At 42.1% G+C, this 13,281-nt stretch overlaps 1 protein-coding gene across 1 annotated transcript in view; it reads left to right on the top strand.

Annotated features, from left to right (window-relative positions):
* Positions 1–2,808, top strand: part of LOC119772658 (protein shisa-9-like) — a 48,915-nt gene extending 46,107 nt beyond the window's left edge. Inside the window, exon 4 of the mRNA XM_038269176.1 lies at positions 1,759–2,808. Within this exon, the coding sequence (XP_038125104.1) occupies positions 1,759–2,300 (542 nt within the window). The 3' untranslated portion in view covers positions 2,301–2,808. The remainder of the gene's footprint in view (positions 1–1,758) is intronic.
* The last annotated feature ends 10,473 nt before the right edge of the window (positions 2,809–13,281 follow it).

The raw sequence follows: 13,281 nt of genomic DNA, 5'->3' as shown, positions 1-13,281 counted from the left end.
GGGGCAGATAGAGCAGAAAAGTGCTGCGTATCTCTCTCACCTCTTTGTGAAAAAAAGCAAAAACAAAAACTCCGACAAACTTCCCAGATCTCTCTCTGAGAATCACCTCTCTGCCCCAGTCAGCATTTAAACCGTCCCACAGCGTTTATTGCTGTGATTTTCTCTTAAGACGTAATTTTCGTCTTTTCATTATAGGCATATGAACATTCTCTATCTGGTTTGAGACGCTGCACGAACTCGTTAAGTGCGGCTTGGCTTTATAGCTGTGTTGTTTTTTTATTCATTAATATTTTTTTAATAATTTGAAGAACTTTTCATAATCTGTCAAAGTCAAGTGTGGGAATTTTTTTTTAATTTGTATAGCACAAGGATGGAAATGAAAAAAATGTGCTCAGATCTGCTCACCCTGCCTAGTCGGAGCTTCTCTAAAGCTTCACAGTCAGTGTGACATGGAAAAAAATCGGAAGGATTAAAAAGTCGTACTCAACCAATGTGTTCAGACCTTTAGCTTCCCAAAATGTAGTTATTGGCTGTGTCCGAATGTCCACCCTAATCACTATATAGTGGTTACGCCATTTTAAATGAGTGTCTGAATATCTAGTGGATAAAAAAGCAGTGGACTCGAAATTTCCCACAATGCACCTTGAAAAGTAGTGATCATCCATAGTCACTAGTAAGCAGATATATCCCAGATATATTGCATGGAGAGCTCTCCTCACAAAGCATTATGGGATTTGCTGTTAGAGCCTCCTGCTGTTGCCATAGGCTATTGATTCCCGACAGCCCAGACTAATAATAAAGATGGCACAGGCACTGGGCGGTGGAGGAGGAGTTACGTGACTAACGGGGAGCTAAAAGCAGTGATCATCTGTCAGAACCGTCAGTTAACTGAGTTCACTATAAAGAGCATTACATAGTCCCTGCACTATAAAATGATTAAGGGATTTAGGGGTCAGAGCGGACCTTCGGACACAGTCCTTCAAACCAAAAATTTACTATAAAGGAGAACATTACCTTTACTCCAAACAATTAACACTTTTTACTGTGTGATAGAATTTAATTAAATAACTTATGCATATCTACCATTTAAAAAACGTTAAAGAAAGATGCACTAGATTTAATCATTCATACGAACACACTCCCCTCTTTGGTTTTTAGCAATCTAAAATGGACACAGTGGCGTATTCAGACAATTTTCATGGGGTGGCCAGGCACCTTAGTATTTTCAATTTATTTCAGTTTATTTCTATAGCGCCAATTCACAACACATGTTGTCTAAAGGCTCTTTACAGTTCAACCAGATCATACAGTCAAATTGATTCAAAGTTTTCTATCTAAAGAAAACCAGTAGATTCCATCAACTCATCGACTCGAAAGCAATCTCTCACACCAAGCATGCAAGTAGCGACAGTGGAGAGGAAAAACTCCCTTTGAACAGGAAGAAACCTCCAGCAGAACCAGGCTCAGTGTGAGCGGCCATCTGCTGAGGCCAACTGGGGTTCAAGTAGGCAGAAGCAGAGATACACTATCCAAAACACTTTCTATCATTTGTCAAACAAATAAGAGCAGGGATTTAAGGACTGGTGTAATGTAAGATATTACCTAGACGATGACCTAAATATAAAATTAACAAAAGAAATCTCCTCTCAGGGTTTGATGATGATACCTATTAGAAATTATCTGATCCAAAATAGCTTGACAGCAAAAATCTGTAAATGAGCTGGATGTTGAATATTTGTTCTGTGTTTCTCTCTGCAGCAGAAACCGCTTCCCGTAGCTATTATAAGAGCTTTCCTGTGATGGACTTCTCCAATTACCAACCCGTAGCACCTCCTGCCTTCCAGTCCTCACAGCCGAAAGAGAAGTCATACATCCACCAGCCGCTGCCAGCGCACCATGATATCCACACCCCTTTGTCTATCTCCATCCCATCCAACCACTTTGAGCACTCGCGCCTCCCTAAGACTACCACACACCCGTTTATCTCCAATTCTGCCTTCAAAGCCTGGGAACCAGCTGGCCGCCATGTCCACAGGCAGACCTCTGCTCCAGCGCACACCTCTTCGTCTCTGAACAGCTCCACTCGGAGACACGGCTACTCGACACGGAGGCAGCAGAGCATAGAGAACATGCAGGATGTCTTTAATCATCCCTATGGAGGTATGTATGGAGGAGCTGGAGGTGGAGGAGGGCAGGGTCACCATGTGCAGGTGCAGCACACTTCTCAGCCCTCATACCACCACCACCACAGCAGGCAGAAGAGCTACTCCACCCACAGCGCCACTGAGGTGACTGTCTGAGTGTTTCAGTAAGAGCAACCTACCTGAATATTAACCAAAAGAAAAACGTTGGATTGAGCCATTACGATCTGTCCAGCATGTAAAGGGTAATGCAAGAAGACAACTCCGATTTTTAACATGAAGAAAAGCCAAGGAAAGAGACTCCTTATTGCACATGAAGGACTCAATACATGACGGAGTTGAAAACTCCCAGACTTATGGCAATTGCAGTTCTGCCGTGTCCCCTGTAGCTATTATGGTTCTTTAAACCACATGGAAATCTGGTCTGGAGGACAAAACAAATATGTCTTTATCTAGATTTTAAAGGCCAGAGCTTAGTTTTCTCCAAAGAACATTTTGGTTTTGATTTTGGTGTTGAAGGAACAAATTATGTTATTAGAAAGTAGAGGTGTTACTAGTCAAACAGGATATAAGACTAACATCAGACTAATCACAGTGAGATAAGCGCCTTTAAAGGAAAAGTCAGGTCATATTCAGTTTTCAAACTTCTGGTAGAACTTTAAATATGAAATTATTCCATCCTGTTTAATAAATGATCAGTGTTTTTAATTCAGAGTAATTTTCATGTGAATGTGCTTTACTGGAGGCATCCATGTTTGTCAAAGAACACTACTGCCACCTACTGGTTTGTGACGTCACGGTGCGGTATCGGCTGTTGATCAAGTCCCAGTGCTGTATCTGGTGTTTGTCACAACGCGCTATTATCCAAGTCATCTTGAAAACATTCTTCTTCCAAATGTTGGCTACATATTACGTGTTTTTTCTCTGGCCAGAAGTTCGATGGCAAATCCTCCCTCTTCAAGTTGGCGATCCAACGACCAACCCGTCCGTGGAAGATCAGGAATCAGAAAGATGAAATAAAATATTTTTTTCCCACTTTTATCCGATGTATTCCAGCATCCAACTGCCATGCACGTGGGCATTGTCAGTTTCACTATAGCTCTGGTGAATTTCAATGGTGAAGTCCTCTGGAAATCTTCAATAATTGTTGTTGATTGCAGATGTGTCTAGTAGTTCCCATTGATTTTGCTTGTAAAGCGGGGAGAATGGCGATAGGCTTACCGCACCGTGACGTCACTGCTTGAAGATGGCAGGAGGGAGGGGTTACTATATTTGGGCAAAAATGGCCGCTCCCAGACTCGAAAATTATTGTTTTTTTTTTTTACGGATTAACGCTAAATTCATTAAATCACCTAAAACATATTATTTTTGGGTATAAATAATGATCCATTGATTTTACCTTGCTGACCGGACTTTTCCTTTAAAAAATTTTATGATAAACATTTTGGGAGGTTGGTTGTAAAGAGGGTGCAGTGACAATTGTACAATATGGCAGTGTTGTAGATAGATAGATCTGTTTTATTTTATTGCTACACAATAGGAACAAAGTTGATCGTATTAAATGTGGTTTTAAAAACCACTCGCTTCACCGGTTTCTACCTTTTACCCAAAGTAACCTGGAAACAAAAAACTAGCGCTTAAAACAACTAGGAGGAACAGACTAACTTTAGCTTGCCTAATTCCAGCTCCGTCACCATAAACATGACAATTCAAGACGTATATTATAGGTGAAACAAACAGTATAAGAAATTAAAAAGTGGCTTTAAAGATGGTTTTAAATGTGTCTTTTAGTTTTTTTTTGTTTTCTTGTTTTTTTATGTGATTTATGATCAATTAGCAGGTCTGACAAGTAGTACTTTATAGCCGCTTTTAAAATTTGTTTGTTCAACTTACAGTAAAGAAATTCAACTATCCAGGAAACTAATTAATAGTGATTCTTAAAGACTAATTTCATCCTTAAAATGAGAGTTAATGCTAAAGTCTGCCTGAAGAAAGTGTCCCACGGTTCATATTTACCCTGTGTACAAACTATATTTTGTATCATAAACAGCTCCTTTGTTTTTCTTTATTTCAAATATGTGATTTATTTTATACATTTTCCAGAAATGTGTCAAGTATCAACAAGCCTTTATACTTTGCCTTGCAAAAGTATTTAAACTTCTTGAAATTGTTGTATATTTAGTAAAAACTTTTTCTAATATATAATATAAGAAAAATATAATGATCTGTAATATAATATTCAGTATATTTTCATCATGTATATATTTTTTTATTCATAAGTTACATTTTTAACAAACAGCATCTTGGATACCAGGGAATACAGAAAACAGATTGTGAAGCTGAGGAAAACAGTTTTATAAATTAGAATGGGCCAGTCAAAGTAGTGACCTAAAATAAAATAAATATTTGTCTAGTTTATAAAAACGAATAGAAAAATAAATTGATGTAATGCACAAAAGGAAGTAAAGAAATATCAAAAGAGCAGCATCTGTTAATACAGCAAAGGTTACATGAATTATTCACCTAAGGATAAATAAAAGTTCAAAGAGTATTAATATTTTTGCACGGCAAAGAAGTAATGAGTTAAATAGATAAGCTTAACTAAGAAATCTGTTGTTTTCTGACGTTTTTTTGTGTCTATTTTTTTCCATTGTCATAAAAAGTAAAAATGCCCAGATAGACATTGGGTTTTTATTTATGCAACTGTATATTTTTTATTCCAATAGTATCGTCATGTATGCATTTTTAGAAGCTCTTTTATTTATCTTCTTGTTATGCCACCAACTTCTCTCAAATTTGAACTGAATCGTTTTTCCAATTATTCAATTCAATTCAGTTTATTTCTAAGGAAAACCAGCTGATTGCATTGACTCATTGACTCTTCAGCAATCCCTCACACTAAGCATGCTTGTAGCGACAGTGGAGAGGAACAACTCACTTTGAACAGGAAGAAACCTCCAGCAGAACCAGGCTCAGTGTAAGCGGCCATCTGGGGTTCAAGGAGACGGAAGCAGACATAGAAAAAGAAGCAGAGACACAAAAAGCAGCTGTAAAAGGCGGCCCCGTCCAGGAAACACACAGCCAGGCAGCTCCTAACCAGCTCCCATGTCAGAGGATAAAGAGAGCACATCCAGTTAGTCACAGTCAGAGAAACAGGACTACACTGCAAAACAGGCCAAGCTACAACATCTAGAAACAAAGCTGTTAAAGTAAAAGAATAAAGTGTCACTGAAAACATTTTCTTTAAATAAAAAGACGTAACAACAGTTTAGATTTTGACTGAGGAAGCAATGCTATATGAGCAAGTATAGTTTTTTTTTCAAATTACTGTGTTTCTGCTTTCACGGTTTGTTCCATTGCTTCCAGTTTTTGAAGGCAGAAATCCATTCAAACAGATTAGGAAAGCTTTCTCAAAAACATACTGGGAAAATAAAAATAAAGCTTAGTTTATGTGTGACTGAAGGGTTTCATTTCCAGCTTTAATTTATCTATTTCAAATATCTTTATACTTTTATCTTTTAAATGTGCACTTGTTTCCGGGACCTTACAGATTTAATTTTTTATTTTTCAATTAGTTTGTTCTTCTGCAATTCTTTTTCATTATCTGAACCAGGAAAACCCACTTAGGGAAAACCTCTCTCATTCTACCTTCATGCATTGCCACGTTTTAGTCCCATTTGGCCCTTTCCCAGAAACGTTCCAGGATGAAACACTCTTTCAATTCTTTGCTATCAGGCCAAGCATACAGGGACAGCCTCCCCTGGGTCACATTAACTCAATGGTGAGGACAATACCACCATCATGTCAGGACCCATCAGCCTCCATCCCAACAAGAGAAGTGAACAGAGGGAAACACCATAGGAGCCTGAGGCTATGACTCTTTAGAAAATAGATAAAAGGGGGGAAAAGTAGAGAAAAACAAAAAAAAAACATACTTCGTTAAGTGTTTTCCTTCCTTGGGTGATGAAAAGCAAACAAGTCAGAGTAGATCTGGGTCTTTCACTCCTGAACAGTCTGAGTCATAGCTCAGAGAGCGAAGATGCTTAGATGTGATTTCTGACCCACAGGGCGAATTATAGGGGAATGTGTTGAGGCATTTCCAGGCCTTGAGGATATGACATATTTCATAGGCCTGGACTGCAAAGGGCATTAACAAAGCTGCAGCTGTTGGTAAGTTGATGCAATCCTTTGACCCTTCATAACTTTACAATATAGATACTGCAAACATTTACAGGTTTTGCTCTTTCAATTAAAAAGTAAATTTTAAGTGGATTTGCTTTCTTTTTTAGTGCATTTATATAGCCTGTTATTTTATCAAACAAATTGGAAAGAAAATGAACCAACATTTTCTTTATTCCCCTGGTAAAGAAAGATTGAAAATGAATACTCGAAAATAAATTCTCATGTTGTTGTCAATTTTTAAGCCACCGATATTAAATACATTGACATACGTTCTTGCCTTTAAGTAGATGTCAAAATAAGTTAAGATTGTTACTTTGACTATCGCATAAAAAATAAATAGAACATTAAGTATATAGAAAATTTGCAAATGCAGGCATAACAGTCAAAATTAAAGATGCGTAGCCATATTATATGCCTATACGATAAAGACTAAGAAGCATTGGATCATGATAAAGTGAGGTTATATGCAGCAAGCAGTCTTACCCATCGTTCCAAAAAAAATACCTTTTTGAGCCTAAATAGAATTAGAGCAGAGGTGTGATGAGCAGACATAAACAGATGTGGCGCCATCTGCTGGCAGTACCATGGAACAATCAGAAAGCTGATTGGTGACCACTTGCTGAGTTTGGATTCAGCAGCTGCATTCTCCAAAGGCCAGATTCATTGGCCGATAATGTCCTAGCACTGCATCGAGGTCTGTTCGGATTGAAGACTCCTTGTTATGCCTCCGACTAATGCAGCCTTCTTTTTAGCCATTTTTAAGGACATGTCCGCTGTATCCTACTTAGCCTTGGTTATACAATGATTCATTGCGAGTTCAAGCAAGCTGGCTGCTCCGTGCTCAGAGGAAAAAAGGTGTTGGTGAATATTGGAAGTGCAGTTTAATATAATACAAATATGTGAATACTTCCATCTGAAATGAATGAAAGTAGTTGTTTTAAATGGTTATTGAGTCAGATATGCGGCGGTAATATTTGATTTATTGATTTATCTGTCCCTGTGTAAATGTTTTAGGCTGACATTAAGCTCAGATCCAATATCTCTGCAGGGTGAGGACTATAAATCTGATGTTTGAGACAACGGTAGGCTACTGCTGCTGAAGCTCCTAAGAAATGTTATTAGCACCCAGAACAGTAGTGAGAAGTTTTTGTATCCATTCTTTGCCTGCTAGGCGACAGAGCATACTCACGTTGAAAGTTGGAGAAGGCTAGACCTATTTGAATCCATAGCCAAACTGTTCCAGCCTCCTTATTTTCATGGCCTTAAAAGGACCCGGTCTACCTGGACCCAGTCCTTGGAGGACGCAGCCGCTGAAATCGTCCTGCAATGCCTCATGGTAAAGGGACATGGTGAAGCTGAAGTGGAAATGAAACAGACAACCAAACTAACTTAATTTAGGAGATTATTTCTTACTTATATCAATAATTACAAATGTGAAAAACAAAAGGAAAACATAGCATTGTTTTATCATTTTTTGTCAGGGGTGCAGCCATGTTGTAGGACTCTAAGTGATGACGTCATGGTGTTGTTTGGTTCTGTAGCTTCTAGTTGAATACATCGGTAATGACTGCTATACCTCACAACTGTAAAACACTTAAGAAATTTTGTATGATGGAGGATGAAGCTGAAAGGTGTCCAAATCCTAATGCTTATGCTTTCAAGCCCATTCGCCTTCAGGGCGGTGGTGGCTGGCAATGCTACTGTTGTGGCGGCTGTCCACTGCTAGCCAAAGTGATGGAGATTATTTGCTGTCAGGAGGCTGACCTGGACCACGTCCTGCATGCTGAATTGTGCTTTACTTTTGCACACTTTGATTGCTGACCTGAGAGATGGAGGTTTTGGAGGAGGCCATGGGGGCCCTAAAGGACCCCTTAGCAGAGTTATTGGACAGTCTGGTAAACACATTTCAGGAATAAAGCCAGCAGGATTGTGAGGGGCAGCAGGAACGTTAGGATAACCTGACCCCTGTGGAGACGGGGAATCAGGACAAGAAATAGACAGTTTCTTTGGAGGTTTGGACCCGAAGTGATGACCTGTGGCTGAGGGACCCTGTGCTGCAGACATTTGTTCATCCTAACGCCTTCTGGTTGGGATATAAAAAGTGTGCTTAAGAAGCGGCTGGAATAGGGATAAAGTTGGAGAACTAACATCCAGTGTGGGAGTTTTGTTTTGGAGTTAGAGGCACAGCTGATTGATTGGTACCTGCCAGCATAACGTTACATGTCTCTACTTTGCCCGCTTAGCACATTTTCACACCCTGTCATGACAACAGATGGAGGCGGCTGACCTGTTGTCAGAGCGTGTTGGCCGGTCAGTAGAGTCCAGCTTATTGGCGGTGTATTTAAAAACACTGGAAGCAGCTTCAGGCTTTAGCCGGCTGTCTGGTGGACTGCTAGCTCACCAGACTCAAAAGTCCGGTACTCTACATTATCTTCACAACCTGAGAAGGTATCAGATCTGCTTGGGTGGTCAGATTTTCCCGGGTCCTGCGCATGCCAATGACGTTAAGCTATATGATTGGCTGAACATTGCCACATGATGTAAAACATTGTGGTTGTCCAGACAACGATAATAACACCAGACAACTATGACATCACGCAGCGTCCGTGTGCCGAGTTAAGCTTGGTCAGTTAGCCATATTAAGCTACATAACTTTTAACTTTGCGTCAACGACAAGTGTTTGTTTTCTACAAGTAGAATAACAGTTGTTTTCTTGGTCTAAATTCTCAACGAAAGTCATTTTTTTAAGATTTGTCTTTTGTTTCATATTTGTCCTCCTCTGCCCTCAGATCTAAAAAAAAAACATTAAAAATAAGCTGAGACTTTTTGTCACCTTGTTAAAAGGCAGAGCTCAGTCTGTTTTAGAAGGAAGTGCTTTCCTTCAAGACTGACAACGATTGTTTTCTACCTTCGGCTACTTTAGATCGCCAATGAAATGTAAAATAACAGCAAATATAGGTAATATGTTGACTCCAAAAGAGATTTTATTCTTAAGAAACAGATGTAGTACATTTTGTCTGATTGGAGTTGCCGTATGATGACGTCATAAGAAAGGGCAGGGCCCCGAGAAAATCTGGTACCTACAGTGGCTCCACAGCTGCCGCTTCTCTCCTTATCATGACTCGAGTCACACAGCGACTGGCCTTTAGATGCACTAGTGTCCTCTCGGCTTCGTCTTCGACAACCAAATTAAGTGTTTTAGGGTCTTTAGGTAATGCTGCTATTTCCAATTAATTTAAGCCGAAGCTACAGAGCAAACAAACCCTGTGACAGCTTAGAGTACTGCAATATGGGGGCATCCCTGCTAAAAAATTATAAAACAAATCTACAGTTTTTTTTAGATTTATACAGTATAGACCAAAATTTTGGACACAGCCTCTCATTCTAAGAGTTTTCTTTATTTTCATGACTAGGTAAATTGTAGATTCACACTGACGGCAATTAAAACTGTGAATTAACACATGTGGAATTAAATACTTAACAAAAAAATGTTAAACAACTAACAATATGTCTTATATTCTAGGTTCTTCAAAGTAGCCACCTTTTGCTTTGATTACTGCTTCGCACACTCTTGGCAATCTCTGGATGAGCTATCAGAGGTAGTCACCTGGTTTGGTTGACCCTTTCATTCCATTTTGCGTCTTTTAGTCTTAGTTTTTACTTAAAGGTAAAGGAGAGGATGCACTTTTTGCAGGTGGATCATCAAGATAAGTGGTCCTCCTAATTGTCAATCATTCTGGTGATATGTTTACGTAAGGCCATCTTACATACTCGTCCCTAGATAGGTATCATTTTCTGCGCATGCGCACCTTCAGCTGTATATGTGTGGTGAGCTACGGTTTCAGCCAATCATTGAAGCTCAACTTTCTCAACGTGGTTCTTTGTCAAAAATAAATTTTCACTTACCGGCGGTGAGTCTGGCATTGTGGAAAAATTGCAAATCTTTTACAAAATCAAGCTTGTATAACTTTTAAACAGAGCATGCACGCTCTTGTACACTTTTAATAGGCGTTCCCTCTCGGGAGCGGGTACAGGGTGTCATGATTTTACTAAGGTCTGACCCAAAAAGCAGAAAAACCAATACAGAGAGAAACCAGGGACAAGTTTAAACAGGTTTATTGAGGACATAATGCAGGATCTAGTGTTGCTCTGAACACTGCTCAACCGGAACTGGAAAGTGAGGCGAAGACACTGCAGTTAGTTCAGGATCAGTGGGAAATTTGATTCTTGAACTCGAAGAGAAGAATTAGGTTGCTGACTCACGCTTCCAGGAAAGTGGTTGACTCTTTGACTCCAGTCTGTTTGTGGTAGTTCAAGTGTTTGTCTCATTCGGTGGAGGGCGGACAGGGTTTACCCAGAATGCGGTTGTTTTGTAGGTGAACAGAGAAACTGTCTGCCACTTGGTGTAATGATCTCAGAATGTAGGACCCAGAATTCGAGGCGAGACAGGCAGTGGGAAAGTTCAAAGCGTTTATTTAACAAAACAGGTGCGCGGGACTGCTCGTCTGCTGCGGGCGGATCTCTGCAGAAATGGGAGAATACAGATCAGTGACTGGATAGGGAGCTTAACACGACTTGGAGCAAAGTCACTGACCTGATTCAAAGTTCAGTCCGTTTGCGGAGCTTTGAACGCAGTTGCGGCGGGAGATGCCCCCAGAGTTCCTTGAGAGCGCGCAGCAGACGCCGAGCAGCAACAGAGTCCAGAAGGGAAATCCAAGGCCGAAGTCAGACGACAGTTCCTGGTTCAGAAGCCGGTAGAATCCAGGATCAGACAGAACAGAGCAGACAGGGGCAAGGCAAAAACTCGAAATCCTCAGGGCAGAAACTGGTCACAATCAGGGAAACAGGCAGACTACAGATTGCTAGGGAATGTATCACAAAAACACAAGAATAACCTGGCGCTGATGGGAGGCAAACACACAACTTAAATAGTAGAGGAACCAGGTGGAAATGATCGGCGATAATCAGCCGCAGAACCAATTAGACAGGAAAGCAAGGAGCAAAGGAAAAAACCAAACCATCAGCGCCGAGATCATGACAGAACCCCCCCTTCAAGGGCGGATTCCAGACGCCACAACAGGCTGATCAGGATGATCCCCGTAGTGGGGGTCCTGATCCCGGATCGACCGGGCCGGAATCCAGGACCTTTCCCTAGGTCCATAACCCTCCCAGTCAACCAAATACTGAAGCCCACTGCCTATCCTCCTAGACCTGAGGAGGCGCCTGACAGTGAAGGCAGGGCCCCCCTCTCTGGATCTGGTGGGTGGAGGTGAACGGAAGGGATAAAGATCCTCTCTATCCCCATAATAAAAATCCACCAAACCAGACTCAGAAGAAGGGGGAGAAAAATAACCCGGACCAGGCTCCGGGGGTGCTGGGGCCGAGGCTACTGGAGGATCTGGGGTTCTGAAAGAAACCAAACGAGTCTTAGCTAACAGGAGAGCTGGGGAGGCAGAGAGTCTGGTGCGTCCCAGCCTAGTTTTTCCCCTGGAAGGACAGGAACTGAGGAAGTGTCCATCACTGCCACAGTACAGACAGAGGTGGCAGCTGATTCGACGTGCCCTCTCCTCCCTGGAGAGGCATGTGCGTCCCTGCTGCATCGGTTCGGGCTCTGGCATCCGAGCCGGACCAGGGGCTGAGGCAGGAGCATAGGGTGCGGAGTGAAGAACAGGTTGAGGGGAGGCCGTAGTCAGTGCTCTCCTCTCCCTGCGACGCTCAGTGAGGCGAAGGTCGATCCGGTTGGCAAGGTCCTCCAGCTGCTTCAGAGTCCGGGGGTAGTCGCGGGTCGAAAGCTCATCCTTGATGCTTTCCCGCAGGCCAAAAAAAAAAACATCCATGAGGGCATCCTCATTCCAGGAACAATCGGCAGACAGAAGATGGAAGTCAGTGATGTACTCCATCACTGACCGATCTCCCTGTCTGAGAGTCAGTAGTCCCCGGGAGGCTTCCCTACTTGGAAGAACTGGACAAAAAACTCGGATTAGTTCCAAAGAAAAATCATCATACGAGCTGCAGAGTTCAGGATTATTCAGCCACTCTGACGTTCCCCATAATTTGGCCTTTCCCGCTAAAAGAGATATTACAGAGGCCACCTTGGCACGATCAGAAGGAAACGCAGAGGGCTGTAACTCAAAATGAATCTCGCACTGAGTCAGGAAAGCTCTGCATTGATCAGGATCCCCTTTAAACACTTCAGGAGGGGACAGACGCGTTCGAGATAAGCTGGACTATCAGTAGAAGACGAGGGCGCGGCAGCTGTCAGGGGCGGGGCAGGTGGAGCCGCCGGGTTACGCAGGTAATTGAGGATCTCCTGCATGCCAGATTCTAGACGGGAAATGCTCTGATCAACGTCATTTCGCCACTGCCTGTCTGCCGATGGGTCCATGTTTTGGTCCGGGTTATTCTGTAATGATCTCAGAATGTAGGACCCAGAATTCGAGGCGAGACAGGCAGTGGGAAAGTTCAAAGCGTTTATTTAACAAAACAGGTGCGAGGGGCTGCTCGTCTGCTGCGGGGCGGCTCTCTGCAGAAATGGGAGAATACAGATCAGTGACTGGATATGGAGCTTAACACGACTTGGAGCAAAGTCACTGACCTGATTCAAAGTTCAGTCCGTTTGCGGAGCTTTGACCGCAGTTGCGGCGGGAGACGCCCCCAGAGTTCCTTGAGAGCGCGCAGCAGACGCCGAGCAGCAACAGAGTCCAGAAGGGAAATCCAAGGCTGAAGTCAGACGACAGTTCCAGGTTCAGAAGCCGGTAGAATCCAGGATCAGACAGGACAAACAGAGCAGACAGGGGCAAGGCAAAAACTCGAAATCCTCAGGGCAGAAACTGGTCAATATCAGGGAAACAGGCAGACTACAGATTGCTAGGGAATGTATCACAAAAACACAAGAATAACCCGGCGCTGATGGGAGGCAAACACACAACTTAAATAGTAGAGGAACCAGGTGGAAATG

This window comes from Cyprinodon tularosa, unplaced genomic scaffold (assembly GCF_016077235.1).
Source record: "Cyprinodon tularosa strain WSP-4 unplaced genomic scaffold, ASM1607723v1 ctg722, whole genome shotgun sequence".
Lineage (NCBI taxonomy): Eukaryota > Metazoa > Chordata > Actinopteri > Cyprinodontiformes > Cyprinodontidae > Cyprinodon > Cyprinodon tularosa.
Note: the sequence above shows the minus strand (reverse complement) of the source record. Positions and strands in the feature narration are given on the sequence as shown.